At 43.1% G+C, this 13,256-nt stretch overlaps 1 protein-coding gene across 1 annotated transcript in view; it reads right to left on the bottom strand.

The window, feature by feature from the left end:
* LOC306981356 (homer protein homolog 3-like) overlaps window positions 1-12,897 on the bottom strand; it is a 112,158-nt gene extending 99,261 nt beyond the window's left edge. The window contains exon 1 of the mRNA XM_079580951.1: window positions 12,405-12,897. Within this exon, the coding sequence (XP_079437077.1) occupies window positions 12,405-12,409 (5 nt within the window). The 5' untranslated portion in view covers window positions 12,410-12,897. The remainder of the gene's footprint in view (window positions 1-12,404) is intronic.
* Between the last annotated feature and the right edge of the window lie 359 nt (window positions 12,898-13,256).

Genomic DNA, 13,256 nt, shown 5'->3' with positions numbered 1-13,256 from the left:
TATTGTGTTTAAAAGCGTCACAACAGTAAAATGAGGAGCCTTTTCTCTCCATCTCTCTCTCAGAGCAACAGTGTGTTCTCACAAGAAGCACATTTAAGCTTTATTAAGGACACATGTGCGACCACATGATCCATAGTTAAATTAAAAATAGAGAATATGGAAATGTATAAAAAAAAATACTGCAAATAATTACAGCAACATCCATCCATATCCATCCATCCATCCATATCCATCCATCCATATCCATCCATCTTCTCCACATTGGTGTGTCCTGAGATCAGCCCAGTCTTTATAAAGGCATTTACACATTCATTATATTTATTTGACAGGGTAATTGTAAAAAAAACACGGTACAAAACAAGTTTGTTGCTGATTTTCAACTCCAGTCCTTGGTTGGGCCTTTCTACACTACATTAAAATGACATCTGTAGTACATTTTGCATTTCTTTCTAAACAGGCACAGACAGAGACTGGACCTGACTCCTGACTCACTGATGCCCTGAACCAAAATGCGATTTATTACAAAAACACTAACTGTCTTAGCTTAAAAATGATTAAAAAGAAGCTTAAAAATGTGCAGATAGGTAATGTACCGTTTATTTTAAGATATATTATAGCAAACAATAAAAAGTTGCTAAATCATAATTGGCTTAATAAAAAAGGCTAAATCTGATGCGGCCCCCGACCAACACTGAGTTTGCATTTTTGGCCCCACGCTCCAAATGAGTTTGAGACCCCTGGACTACAGTGTAGCTTTGAGACAATTGTGACACAGGCTTGTAAAGCGCAATACAAGTGTACGTTGTGATTATTAGATCAGGGTTTCCGTAAGCCGGCTGTGGCTGGATTTTGGCCAGTTTAAAAAGTTTAAAAAAAAGGAAATGTTCAATAAACAAAGTCCTTGGCCAAAAAAACGACAATAAAAAGTCTGGAAGGGAAACAGGCTCCATGGCTGCCAATTGAACCTGAGTCCGTTGCCTGGTCAGCCAGACGCTCTTCCTTTCTGTTCAAAAGAAGAAGCGTTTGGGCAGCTGCTCACAGACAATCTTTCCCCCATTTTACCCGTATCACGGACCGAGAGGGCGGACCCATACATACACTGCTTTCTTCTGCTCTTTCGTCTGTTTTAAATAAGAAACAGCATTGTATGGCAGACATTAATGTTCACTGAAGGCTCCTGCGGCTTGTTCCTGTGTCATATCCGGCGTTTCTCTGATTGGTTGATGCCGTCTGTCAATCACGCTCACCGGGAAACCGCTGCGATCACGCCCAGACGACATGTCTTTCAAACAGTGTGTAGTTTGGAAGGCCAGGCAACTGAGTCAGTAAAGTGTTTTTGAGGTAGGCCTGAAGAGAAATATTTCCATCAAGAATAGTTTAGTTAGTAAGTCTTCAGCCTTTTTTTTACAAAGCGCAGTTTAAACGTCTGTTGTCAAATTGTCCACAAGAACGGTGCCCGACAGGTAGGAACATTGTTCATTTTACACGAATCAATCGACTAAACATCAGATTTGAGCGGAGAATATTTTCCCTCGTTCTCCGTCTAAATGAACGGGCTTCACGCTCGGCCGGAAGTGTCTGGACAACGGAAGTGCCGAGACAACGCAAAAAGTGGCAAAAGTGGGCGGGGCGGAATAAGGTGAATACTGCACGACGCGCAGCGGAGTCTGATGCACGGCTCCTCGTTGTTTAATCCGCTTATACCAGGGTCCCATAAACGCAACATTTTATAACAAATGTTTTTTTCATTTACTAAACTCACTAAATATGCCAGACTACAGGGACTATTTAATGTGGGTTTTTAGCCGGTCTCACACTGGGCCACACAGGCCCGTCTCAGAGTGAGCCTCTCACTGCTGCGAGGATCTCAGTCAGGCTCAACGACACAACATCAGCACAGAATCACAACACAACAGGACTAACCCGGAAACACTTTTCCCTGGAAGTAAACACCGATATGCAGCACTCGTGGGCAGGAGTTATTTCACTTTTACGCTGTTTAACCTGAAGCTAGCTAGCTAGCTCAACCAGCTCAACTGTTTATGGAAACAGCTGCGGTGGAGTCGCTCACACCTGGGCCCTCCCAACTCAAACTTTTATGTTTGACTTTACTAATCCAGACAAATATGCTTCAATGCAGGATCATTTTATGTACGCCTGAAAATGATGAATAGCCTTAACCGTTTTCAATAGAAATGTAAAGCTCATATGTTATTAACAGTAGCTAACCTAGCTGCTCACTCTCCTCTACTTCACATTTATCAAACGTTTTGTTTTGGCCAAAACGTTTAAATTAACACAAAATCCGTCTCATACGTTCCTGTCAGTCACTAATTACGCCTTTATCTGATTCAACTACCGGACTAAGTGTGCGGTTATACGAATATAATGCACGTGTGTTTGCACCCACCAGCCAATCAAAATCCAGTATTTACCCAGACCATGGTATAACGTCGGTTAATGTTTAAACTGACCTATGTTTGGATTTGGAGCTGGTATTACGTCTTTCTCACGTCAGAGTTCTTTCTTCGAAATAGCTGAGTGTTTTGGACCCACTCACTCATATTAAAGTACTGTTGTTGGTATCATTAAATTATTTCATGTCCCGTAATTTTTGTTAATGGCAAACCGGCCAAAGTCTCCCGCAAAAAACGTCTAGTGGAACCTCTGGCACCAATACCAGTATCGGGTAAGAACTTGACACTATGTGCCTGTAACTACTCTCGTAGTTATTAAAGTGCTCCCTATACCAGAAACCAATACCATTGGCGTGTAGGTGCACCGCTCCGCTGAGCAGAGCATGGCACAGCAACAAGCTCACAAGTGGAAATACAATCTTCCGGATAGAGCCGACTTTATCACAGACTACACTCCCTAAAAAAGATGATACAATATGTACAATAGGTTCCCCTCTGGGGCCAGGACTCCCCTGAAAAAAAGATTCATCATCTCAGTGGGACTTTCCTGGTTAAATAAAGGTCAAATACCAGTGCTAAATGTTCTCTTTATTGTACCAGACGAGCAGCTAATGTTGCTAACTAACTGCTAATGGCTTTGATGATTGTTAGCTGCTTCATGCTCAAGGTCTTAATGAATCTGTAAAACATATCCAGTGACAAAAAAGTACTCAGTACTCATAACCTCGGAACCTGAGGTCCTCTGGGCAGAACCTGTTGATGGTTCCACGAACACACTTTAAAACCCGGGGAGACCGCTCCTTCAAAGCCGTAGCGCCCCGACTTTGGAATGAACTTCCTCTTGACTTGCGCTCACTGGAGTCAGCAGCTACTTTCAAAAAGCACCTAAAAATCCATCTGTTTGCGAAAGCATTTGAGTCCGGCTGATGCAATACTGACACCATTTGTATCATTATTACTGAATTTTGAATTTTATTATGTTTTAACACTGTGAAGCGCTTTGTGACTCTGTGTCTGTGAAAGGCGCTATACAAATAAAGTTTACTTACTTACTTACTTACATAACCGAAATGGCCTATGCAAACACAGGTAGCAGGCTAGCGCAGTAAGGCTAACGTAAAATGAGTCTAATCTAGTAGCAGTAGTAATAACTCAATTGCAATACCTTTTTTGGAAAAGTTTCAAATTGAAATCTCAAACATTCATCTGGAATGTTCCAACTGATATTCAAAGTCTCTTGCAGGCGAGTCCTGGTTCCAGACGGGACCCCATTGTCGATGTTTTTAATGCTTTTTTACATATGCACCAACAAAATACCGCGTGCACCTCTTACATTCATCTGTGCACTGGCCTTTCAGAGCCGCTGTCAGGGACAGTGGGCAACAGAGCAACATCTGGGCATCGTACTCCACATCTGGAGCCTTAGCAGTGGGAAAGGTTTTGTTTTTATTGTTGAGTACAAGTAAAAAGTATAAATTTGAGGTAGACTACTTCAACTTGCGCAAATAAACAAATGAGCATTTCCTTCGGTGATTTCTGTTCCCCCTACTTCTCTGAAATGAACACATGCACAATATTTTCGACAACCAAATTTAGATCACGGATAGAGCCAGGTTTAAAGATGCACTAAGCAACTTTTTTATGCAAAAAAAGAGTTAATATTAATGCGTATATGACATTTCAGTGACCCAGTGTCTGTATGGGTGGTTACTTAGCCTTTACTTCCCATCACAACGGCCTCTCGGATGCGCCAGGACCAATTTTATTTCAGGGTTTTTAGGGTTGCTGGTGGGTTTTCTGGATGAAATGTATATGTAACCATGGAGAGACATCAATCAGCAGTGTAAACCTACCAGAAACTCTAAAAAACAATTGATACACTACACTCATTCTAACTCTCTTCGTGTTGTCTCTAGCAGCGTACTCATATCAGGATTCAGGACAGTAGTTTGGCCAATAGAAGTGAGCAAAGCTGTTATTGTTGTATTGTTGTTATTGAGCTGTATTCATCTCAAAGGGAAGTTGAATCCACCGGCTCTACAGAGCAAGTTACTTTCAGTAACTGCAATTCTTAGAATGTGCACAGTCTAAAACAAACTTCCATGGGGCTAATTCTCAGTGGCAAGATAGAAATAACAGTCAGGTGCAGGTTTCAGTCAGTTCTAAATCAGTGGTTCTCAAACTGTAGGTCAGAGAATGGGACCACAGTCTGACTGTGGCTAACGGTTAGTGGTTCCCACTGAAGCAGGGCCTGAATTGAGGTCATTAAGTTCCACTTCTGCCCTGCACAACTGCTGTTTTTGACCGTAAAAGAGTTCGCTCTTCGTCGAATAGCCATGGGATGTGTACTGTAGGGCCCCTTAGTGGACTTTTGCTTAGGGCCCCAGAAAAGCCAGCACCGGCTCTACCAATAAGCCTTACTTGTTAACAAATTAACTGAAATCGTGGTGTTTTATGCTCCTGTACTCCTTTCTCAGTCATACTTGATTTGGTTCGATTTAACCGTATCATTTGCTCAAATAATATCACTTATGACCTGACCCTCTGACCAGGCAAAGCTCTGGGCCCCCCTTGCAATCCCTGGCACTCGCCCCCGAGGTTGGGAAAGCATTTGTTTTTGTTTGAGCTTAGATTTGTGTAAGACATGTCCACGACGTTCATGAATCAACCACATGTATTTATATAAATCAAAATTGATCAATATGAGAAAAAATAAACCATTATTTAAAAAATGTTTCACCTGCTGCATGTCACCTTAAAAACAAGGGTATGGAATGTTCCAGGCCAGGAGTCCGTCCGCCGGTGATCTTAATGAAGTCGGACTTTTCCCAGCTGCCGCGGTGTGCCCTGAATGCACCATTAGCGCGCACAGTGAAAGCAGATGGAGGACCGGACTTAAGGACATGCAGAGGGCGCATACATCACAGCGTCTCCGGGGACCGGCTCCGGGGCAGGACTAAAGGGGGACGGTGGCTTACAGGGGACACAATTCAGTGCATCAACCAGTCCAGTTTCAGAAAGTCAGTGTTACGATCACGACTAAGATGATACGGAGTTTTTTCAAATGAGCAGCACTGAATAAACAAAAAGTAATGTGTCAAAGTAAATCAATCAATAATTAGTTAGAATTAGTGTCATTAGACTTTAAGCTTCAGAGTTTTGAGGTAGAATCCATGGAACTTAGACACTTTAGATAACGTTAGTCCAGAATGTAGACCCAAGGAGAGGTTCTATTTTTGCTCTTTTGCAAGACAGTTCTGAAGCTTTTTCATCAAGACACCTTTCTGCTCCAATTTGGACATGTCTCAGTCTCCATTCGGTGGGAGTTTCTGATGATTATTGTAAACTGTTGGCAACTACTCCCTTAAAGGAACAGGCCACCGTTTTTTCCACACGGAGATGTGTTCTTGCCTGAGCTTAGACGAGTTGATTCATACCTGTCTGGTCTTTGTGCGTGCCCTCAATCATGCGAAACGACCAAATATGTCGCTAGCATTTGGCCTCTCGCAATGTGTTCCTATGGCTCCAAACAGGGGTGAAGTCGGAAGCTACCACGCTCTTCCACGGGCACGCACAAAGACCAGACAGGTACGTATCAACTCGTCTAAGCTCAGGGAAGAACATATCACAGTATGGAAGAACTGTGTGCCCTCACTCATGCAAAACGACCAGAGATGTTGTTAGCATTTGGCCTCTCACAATGTATTCTTATAGCTCCAAACGGGGGTGAAGTTGGAAGCAACCAAGCTCTTCCACGGGCACGCACAAAAACCAGACAGGCACGTATCAACTTGTCTAAGCTCAGGTAAGAACAAATCACAGTATGGAAAAATGGTGGCCTGTTCCTTTAAAGACGTTGGAATGCCCGGTTAACATGTTGACATCCCATTGCAAGCAAACATTTTGCAATTTTGGTGACGATCACATACTTTCTTCTTTTTAAATACATTTAGGATCATTTCTTCGCGTTTTCGCTACATTTCAGTAGTGAAAGGTCCTATATCATGCAAAATCGACTTTTTAGAGCTTTTAGCCATGTTGTTATGCTATTTCCTTATCAAAAACACCCCCAGAGTGGTTTGTGGCTTCATTCACGCAGCTCTCAGTAATCCTCCTGAATCCTGCTCTCTGAGCAGCTGCTCCGCCCTCTCCATGTGAACGACTGAGTGTTCAGTTGTGTCGCAACAGCGGAACGGAAGTGCTCGACGTCTGTAATGTAATGTCTTACAGCCTGATTTTAATTTGTAAAACAGCTTTTTCATTTTTTCTGTCGTAAGAGAGAAACAAAGAGGAAAAAAAAAAAAAGGCTGTGCCCGAGGTGCCTCCAGGTCAGCTGTGGCCAAAACAAACACATCCCTGAGCGTCTGAACAGATCAGTCATGTTTGAGCTGCAGCTGAAGATGGAGCTCGTTATAACCTACTCTGGACACACCTGTTCTTTATTCTTACCTAACGATCATGTCAAGGAGAAAAAGAAGCGCGTTTGGCTACGAGGACGGGAGTTTATTCAACCTTTTTCAAGCAGAGGCCACTTGAAGTTGTTTTTATCTCCGGGATTCAGCGACTTTCACCAAAATATTGTTTTTCTGTGACTGTCTCTGATGGATGTTTGGTGAACCTTCGCCTGAATCAAAGTGGATTAACTTTTATAACCAACGCAAGTCCCATAATGTAAACAGCGATGGACCAGAGCGGTGAGTCAGTCCAAATGCGGGTTAGCATATTAGCATGTGTGTTAGCACATTAGCATGTGTGTTAGCCATTTATGAAGCTGTGTTGCAGATGTCAACTCCTTATAACTGCATTGTGAAGTATCTTCACTTATTGCTGTTTATTTATATTACGGTAAAGTATGTGCGGAGAGAGGGGGCGGAGTTAACTGAATCGAAGCGTTGTGTCTTCCGGGTTTGAAAAATACCTCCAGAAAACACTTATATTTATCATAAAAATGAGTGCTCAATAGTGGTAGAGGTACAATCATTCATATAAATGCCTATACTTAACTTTGGAATGGCTAAAATAGCATGATATAGATCCTTAAAAAAAATAGAAATCTAAATGGGGACTTTTTTCTCTCCCCATTTGTAAACGTTTGTAAAAGCCGAAAAAGGAACTATGATATTTTTTTTAATGTGCTAAATATGAAGATAATTAAGGTTTTACCCCCCTCATTCAACGCCCCATAACATCGGCTTATATATCAGCTTCATATTGATATCAGCAGCACTCAAAGATACATAACCGGCGGTTCTAACAAACATATTCTGGCTCTTACTTTAGCAGTATCTCAGACTAAGACAGGGCGATACAACCACCAAAAACAAATCATGACCTGATCCCTGTGACCAGGTGTTTTTTTGGTGACATTGTCTCCATTCAGAGGGTTTTAGGTTTAAAGCAACTTTCTGTGAAATTGGGAGTGAAGCAATTCATCGGTTCATCAACAGCACAAATACTTCTATTTGTTCCCAGATATGAGATCAATCTGAAGAGAATTATCCAATAGGAAAGCAGACTGTTGTTTGGAAATGAACATGGGGACAATCCCAACACCTGTTCCTATGAGTGAAAGTGCAGCCTCCAGTCTCTTGAGGTTCTGAGCGTTCAAATAAAGAATAGCATGTTCATTTGTGAAACTTGTGTCTCACGGCATTGGACAGTTTTGTGGGCCCAGATGAGAACAATGTGGACAAAAAACGCCTTTCTGTTGCGTTTATGGAATTATTCGGAGGTGCCAAGGCAATTACTAGAGGAAAGAGGCAGCTAAAAGACAACTATGAAGGTAAGCTACATGCTAATTTTATGCTAACACGAGCTAAAGTTGTGCGAACAGCGGCTAAATGCTAACATCGGCAATATCGAATTTTTCTACGGTGGTATGATGTTGTGAAATACAAAATCTCGTATGACCTGCCTGTTTTAGTGAGGGCGGTCCTCTCTCCTCTGGCCAATCAGGCGCCAGCAGTCTGTTCACGTCGCATTAGTTTCACTTCAGCACAGTTTATTTATTTATTTCATTTATTGGTTTATTTGGTGAGGACAGCGCACGTTAACACTAGGGCTGCAACTAACGATTATTTTGTAATCAATTAATCGCTTGGCTGTGAATGGTGAAGGAAATTTTTATTTTTTTCAATTTTTTTATCACATTATAGCTTAAGTGGCGCTGTTTGAGGATGTGTTGATGGAGTAAACTAAAGGGAAATGTTTTTTGGAGGCTCTATTAATGAAATTTACAATGTACAAAACACTACAGACCCTAAATATAAAATCAAAGTAGGTTTTCATCAAAAATACTACATTTTTTGTGTCATTTTTGCTCCATTTTAGTCTGTGTGAACCAGAAAACGATTAATCGATTACCAAAATAGTTGTCGACTATTTCAATAATCGATTCGTCGTTTCAGCCCTAGTTAACACACATGGGACTACGGCTTGGTACCCTTAAACAGTACCAGTTTGGTCTCGTTAAAAAAGTTTAGGTATGCTACACTCCAAAAAGTAAATATCAAGCATTGGCTTAAATGACTTGAATTGAGGAAATGGTTTTCACTCATTTAGACACTTTTCCTGATCGGACCAAGTTTACTTTGCTTGTTTGAGGACATTTCAGACCAGTTCTAGGGTAAATCTCGCTTGAAATAAGAAAGTAATATTGCCAATGAGATAAGATCGATTTTCTTACCCCATTGGCAAAGAAAATGACCTGAAATAAGGACGAGATGTATCGAAACGAGTCAGAATCATCTCAGAACAAGTGAAATAATCCAGGACAAATGCCCTAGAACTTCCTAACTAGTCAAAACAACTCAAATTTGGATTATTATGCTCAAATTGAGATGTTTATACTGATCTAGTTAAATACTTTTAGCAGTGTACTACCAGTATTGAAAAAAACTTTAAGATTTTTCCATTTTTTCCACATTTTTTTCCACATTTTTCGCACACATTTCCTGACCTTAGAGATTCACCTGATATTGTAAATTTGAAGATCTTCCACACATTATTGTTCAGTTCTTGGTTCTAGACGACTAGTATTTTAGTATAGGTATCGGAAAAAGAGTACAGGTATCTGTATTGAAACCAAGTATTCTTAAAGTACTGGTAACGGAAAAAAATGGACCATACCCAGCCCTATATGGGACTCATGCATGTAAACACGCCACGCTGGATTGTAGCCTTCTTTCCATCCATCGTCCCACACTCACATTCTCAATCATCCTGGCCTATTGTACATGTTTTTAGTGGTAAGGGAAATCGGAGTACCCGGCGGAAACCTACGCAGAACCTGTACCCAGTATACTCCACAGAGAAAGACCTCGAATCCAGGACATTTAACGGCTAATGATGGCTAATGCTAACGGCTATAGGGAAAATACATTGAGCAGGTTAACAGACTTTGAGGAGTCTCCCGGACAGCTGACTTGCTAAAGGATCAATCGTTGCTTCTCCTTTTTATTTCTATGATTATTCCCACCTGCTTTGCCGAAACGAAAACCTCCACTCTAAATTCGAACAACAACAGACTTTTATTTCAACAAATCTTTGGCTCCGTTCTGCCTGGATGCTCGGCCCTGGTTCGAGGCCGTCTTTAATTCAGGACTGTCCTGGCTCCGGTGTCACTAAATGGACTTGATGTGGCGAGACCGACAGTGGCGTGACGCGAGGCTCAGGTTCGTTTGGGAACACGCACACGCATGCATGTGTGTCTGTCTGGGTAATGAGAGTGGACAAGCTGACACTCCAGAGAGGAAACCAGCCCTGGCCGGTGTGAGGAAACAGAGGAGCTGTTCGTATTGACCATCAGACCTTTTTAACCGACAGTCTCCTCAAACGTACGAGCTTTTAAAGAGAAGTCCCTGAAGACCCATCAGGTTGAATGAATAAGCACTATAGGGCTACACAATATTGGCAAAGTATCTGCATAACGCCAGAATTGCCATTTGTTCCAACGTATTATTACTTCAACAAGGAGGGACAACGCAAACTGGTCTGAGAGCCCCTGGGCCAACCTGTTCTGAGGTCATCCTTGTGCACGGTCAGGATGTAGGTTTAGACTTGGGCTGTCACTGATGTCAGAGCCTGGATAGATGATCTATGAGGAGGAGGACATTGTGTTGTCAGAGCCAGATGAAGGGTCTCCTCCAGGAGGACGTGTTCTGGTCTGGACATGTCCCGTCAGGAGGAGGAACTATGTTAAAGTTATGTGATTCGCTACTGGTGGGTCGGGACCCAAAAGTGGGTCACGGAACCATTCCTTCAATATTTTTGATTTGAAAATGCATGGAAACACTACTGGAGTCTGTTAGAATTCATGTCATTGACCTGTTTCTATCATGATTGCAGTCTTTAAAGCAGTACTAAGTAACTCTTCCCCCTAGAGGCCATAAGCGCAACTGCAGGTGTCGTAGCAAGCTACGATTTTTTAACTTATTAATTGTCTTGGAGAGTAAATACTACGCTGACAGGAAAGGCGAAGGGAGAGAGGGATACCGTGCATCCAATTATACAATGGAAATATTTTTTTTTCACTCAAACTTTGCTGTAAATACTGTTTAAAGTGACGTTAGCCCGCAGTTAGCTTTGCCCGTTAGCATGTTAGCTTCTTCTTCGTGATTCCATTAGTCTGTATTGGTGGCTCTGGTCCGGTGGCAGTCAAGTTGCAAACATGGTTTTCTGGCCAGAGACACCAGGGGGCGATGAAAGACCCTCCAATCATCCCATAAACACTTGTATTACCCCCACAGGGACTACGGAAAGGATTTATTAAGGTAAACACGTTACTTAGTACTGCCGACATTTGTATTTAAGTTAAGCTAAGTAAAGTTAGTTAAGTTAAGTTATAGGTTAAGTTAAACTTTGCAAATCTCTGTAGAGAAATCTCTGTGGTGTTCTCTGCATTTGACCCATCCTCAATGTCGCTGGGCGACCTGTAGGAGCAGTGAGCTGCCAGCATGGGCTGCACTCGGGGACCCATTTCCATGATGTGGAGCCAGGCTGGTGGTCAGAAACACCTGGCAGGAGGATTCACCTATTGCACATATTTTTACCAGTAACCTACGCAGACACGGGGAGAACATGCAAACTCCACAGAGAAAGGCCCCGTCCAGGTGGGAATCAAACCTGGGACTTTCGAGCTGTGAGGCACGAGCGTTGGGTAATGGTGGGTCCCAAAGCCATACCACTTGAGAACCACTGCTTCAGTGACCCTCATAAGGTCATTTGTCCTCTATCTGCCACTGGGACAACCCGGAAGGAGCAGTGCTACACACCCATCTCTCTGACCTGGGAATACCCTGGAGCTGGAACGAAGGAATCCCTGCCTTTGACGCGTCCTTCAACCTGGGTCTCACAGCCCACAGAGACCCATCTCCAGATCTGGGTCAGAGTCACCCAGAACATGCAGACTCCAACACCCAGGCCTGGACCTTCACACTGTGAGTGCACAACCCACCACAACTCAGCCCAGACAACTTAAGACACATTTTGAATCTCAAATGATCATTTTGCACATGTCAAATGTTTTAAAAGGAGCCTGCTTCAAACTCATTCTTCAGTTCGCCTGTTCTATATTTCTGTCTTCATTGGGGAAAATGGACTACCAACATTGGAACCAAATGAAAATGGGGAATGGGATGCCAATTTAACGGCATGACAACTAGATAGATAGATAGATGATACTTTACTGATCTCACAAGATGGAGAAATGACATACTAACCACATGACACAATGCAAAGTCAAGACATACTGTTGCCTAATCAATGACAGCGACGGAAAGGACCTTCCAGCGGTCACAGCACATCACTGACTGGACATCTTAATATCTAGGTCAGACGCTTTAAGTGCACAAAACTACTTTCCACATCACCCAAATGATTTAAAGTTCTGTTCCGAGCCTGCTGTTTCAACGCGACTCCACTTTCAGCTAATCACTTCCAGACAGCAGCGCAGATGGCGAAAGAACAAAACACGCACATCCAACTTACCCCATTCTCCAAAGGTATCGATGCTTTTCTCAGTCCGGTCTCCAACTCTTAATCCTCGCCTTCCCAAAGTGTTTTATCCTTTCCTCAAAGTTGAGCTACATAATCCCCCCCCCAAAAAACGTTGACAAGTGACTTCCTCCTCTCCGCGTCGGATTCCCCCCGTTTCTTCCGTTTTCTCTCCCGCTCCTCCTTCCTCCTCTCCTCGTATCCTTCCCTCTCGAAGTCAGTTGTTGTGGACTCCTTCCTTTGTCCGCGCGGGATCCCCCCCCCCCCCCCCCCTGAAGCCGAAGCCCCCTCGAACGAACGAACGATCGACGGCGTGGCGGATCACAGACAGACTCGTGTCCCGCGGTCGGTCGGTTCGTGCGTAATTGCGCGCAGAACGGGCCGGGGTCACGCGTTCCGGACAGCCCCCGCCACGCGCTCGCTTTCCGGACACTTCCGAGGAGGGACGTCGGTGAAAGTCAAGCAGCGAAAGTGCCTCGGCTTCCACTCCCCCCTCTCTTTCTCTCTCCCTCCCTCTCTCTCTTTCTCTCTGTCCGCGCGCTGCCGAGAGACCGCTCCATTCAAGCCCAGCTCATGCCGTGATTTTACACGGAGGCTCCGCAGCGCCACCCCGCGGCCACTGCTGTGTAATGATCACTGCAAACGAGTAACCCAATAATGGAAAGCTGCAGAGCCGGAGACTATGGAAAACTATAGGCACCTTAATTCAATTGTCTATTCATTTGTCAAATGGCTATGCATTATGTTATTTTAGTATACATTTTGTAATTGTTAAAATCGTTAAATCCAATTTTGACATTTAATTTTCTATTCCAAAAGTTCTAATGGCAATTCACTAAGTAAAGT

The sequence above is a fragment of the Gobius niger genome (genome assembly GCF_951799975.1).
Source record: "Gobius niger genome assembly, chromosome: 22".
Taxonomy (NCBI): Eukaryota; Metazoa; Chordata; class Actinopteri; order Gobiiformes; family Gobiidae; genus Gobius; species Gobius niger.
Note: the sequence above shows the minus strand (reverse complement) of the source record. Positions and strands in the feature narration are given on the sequence as shown.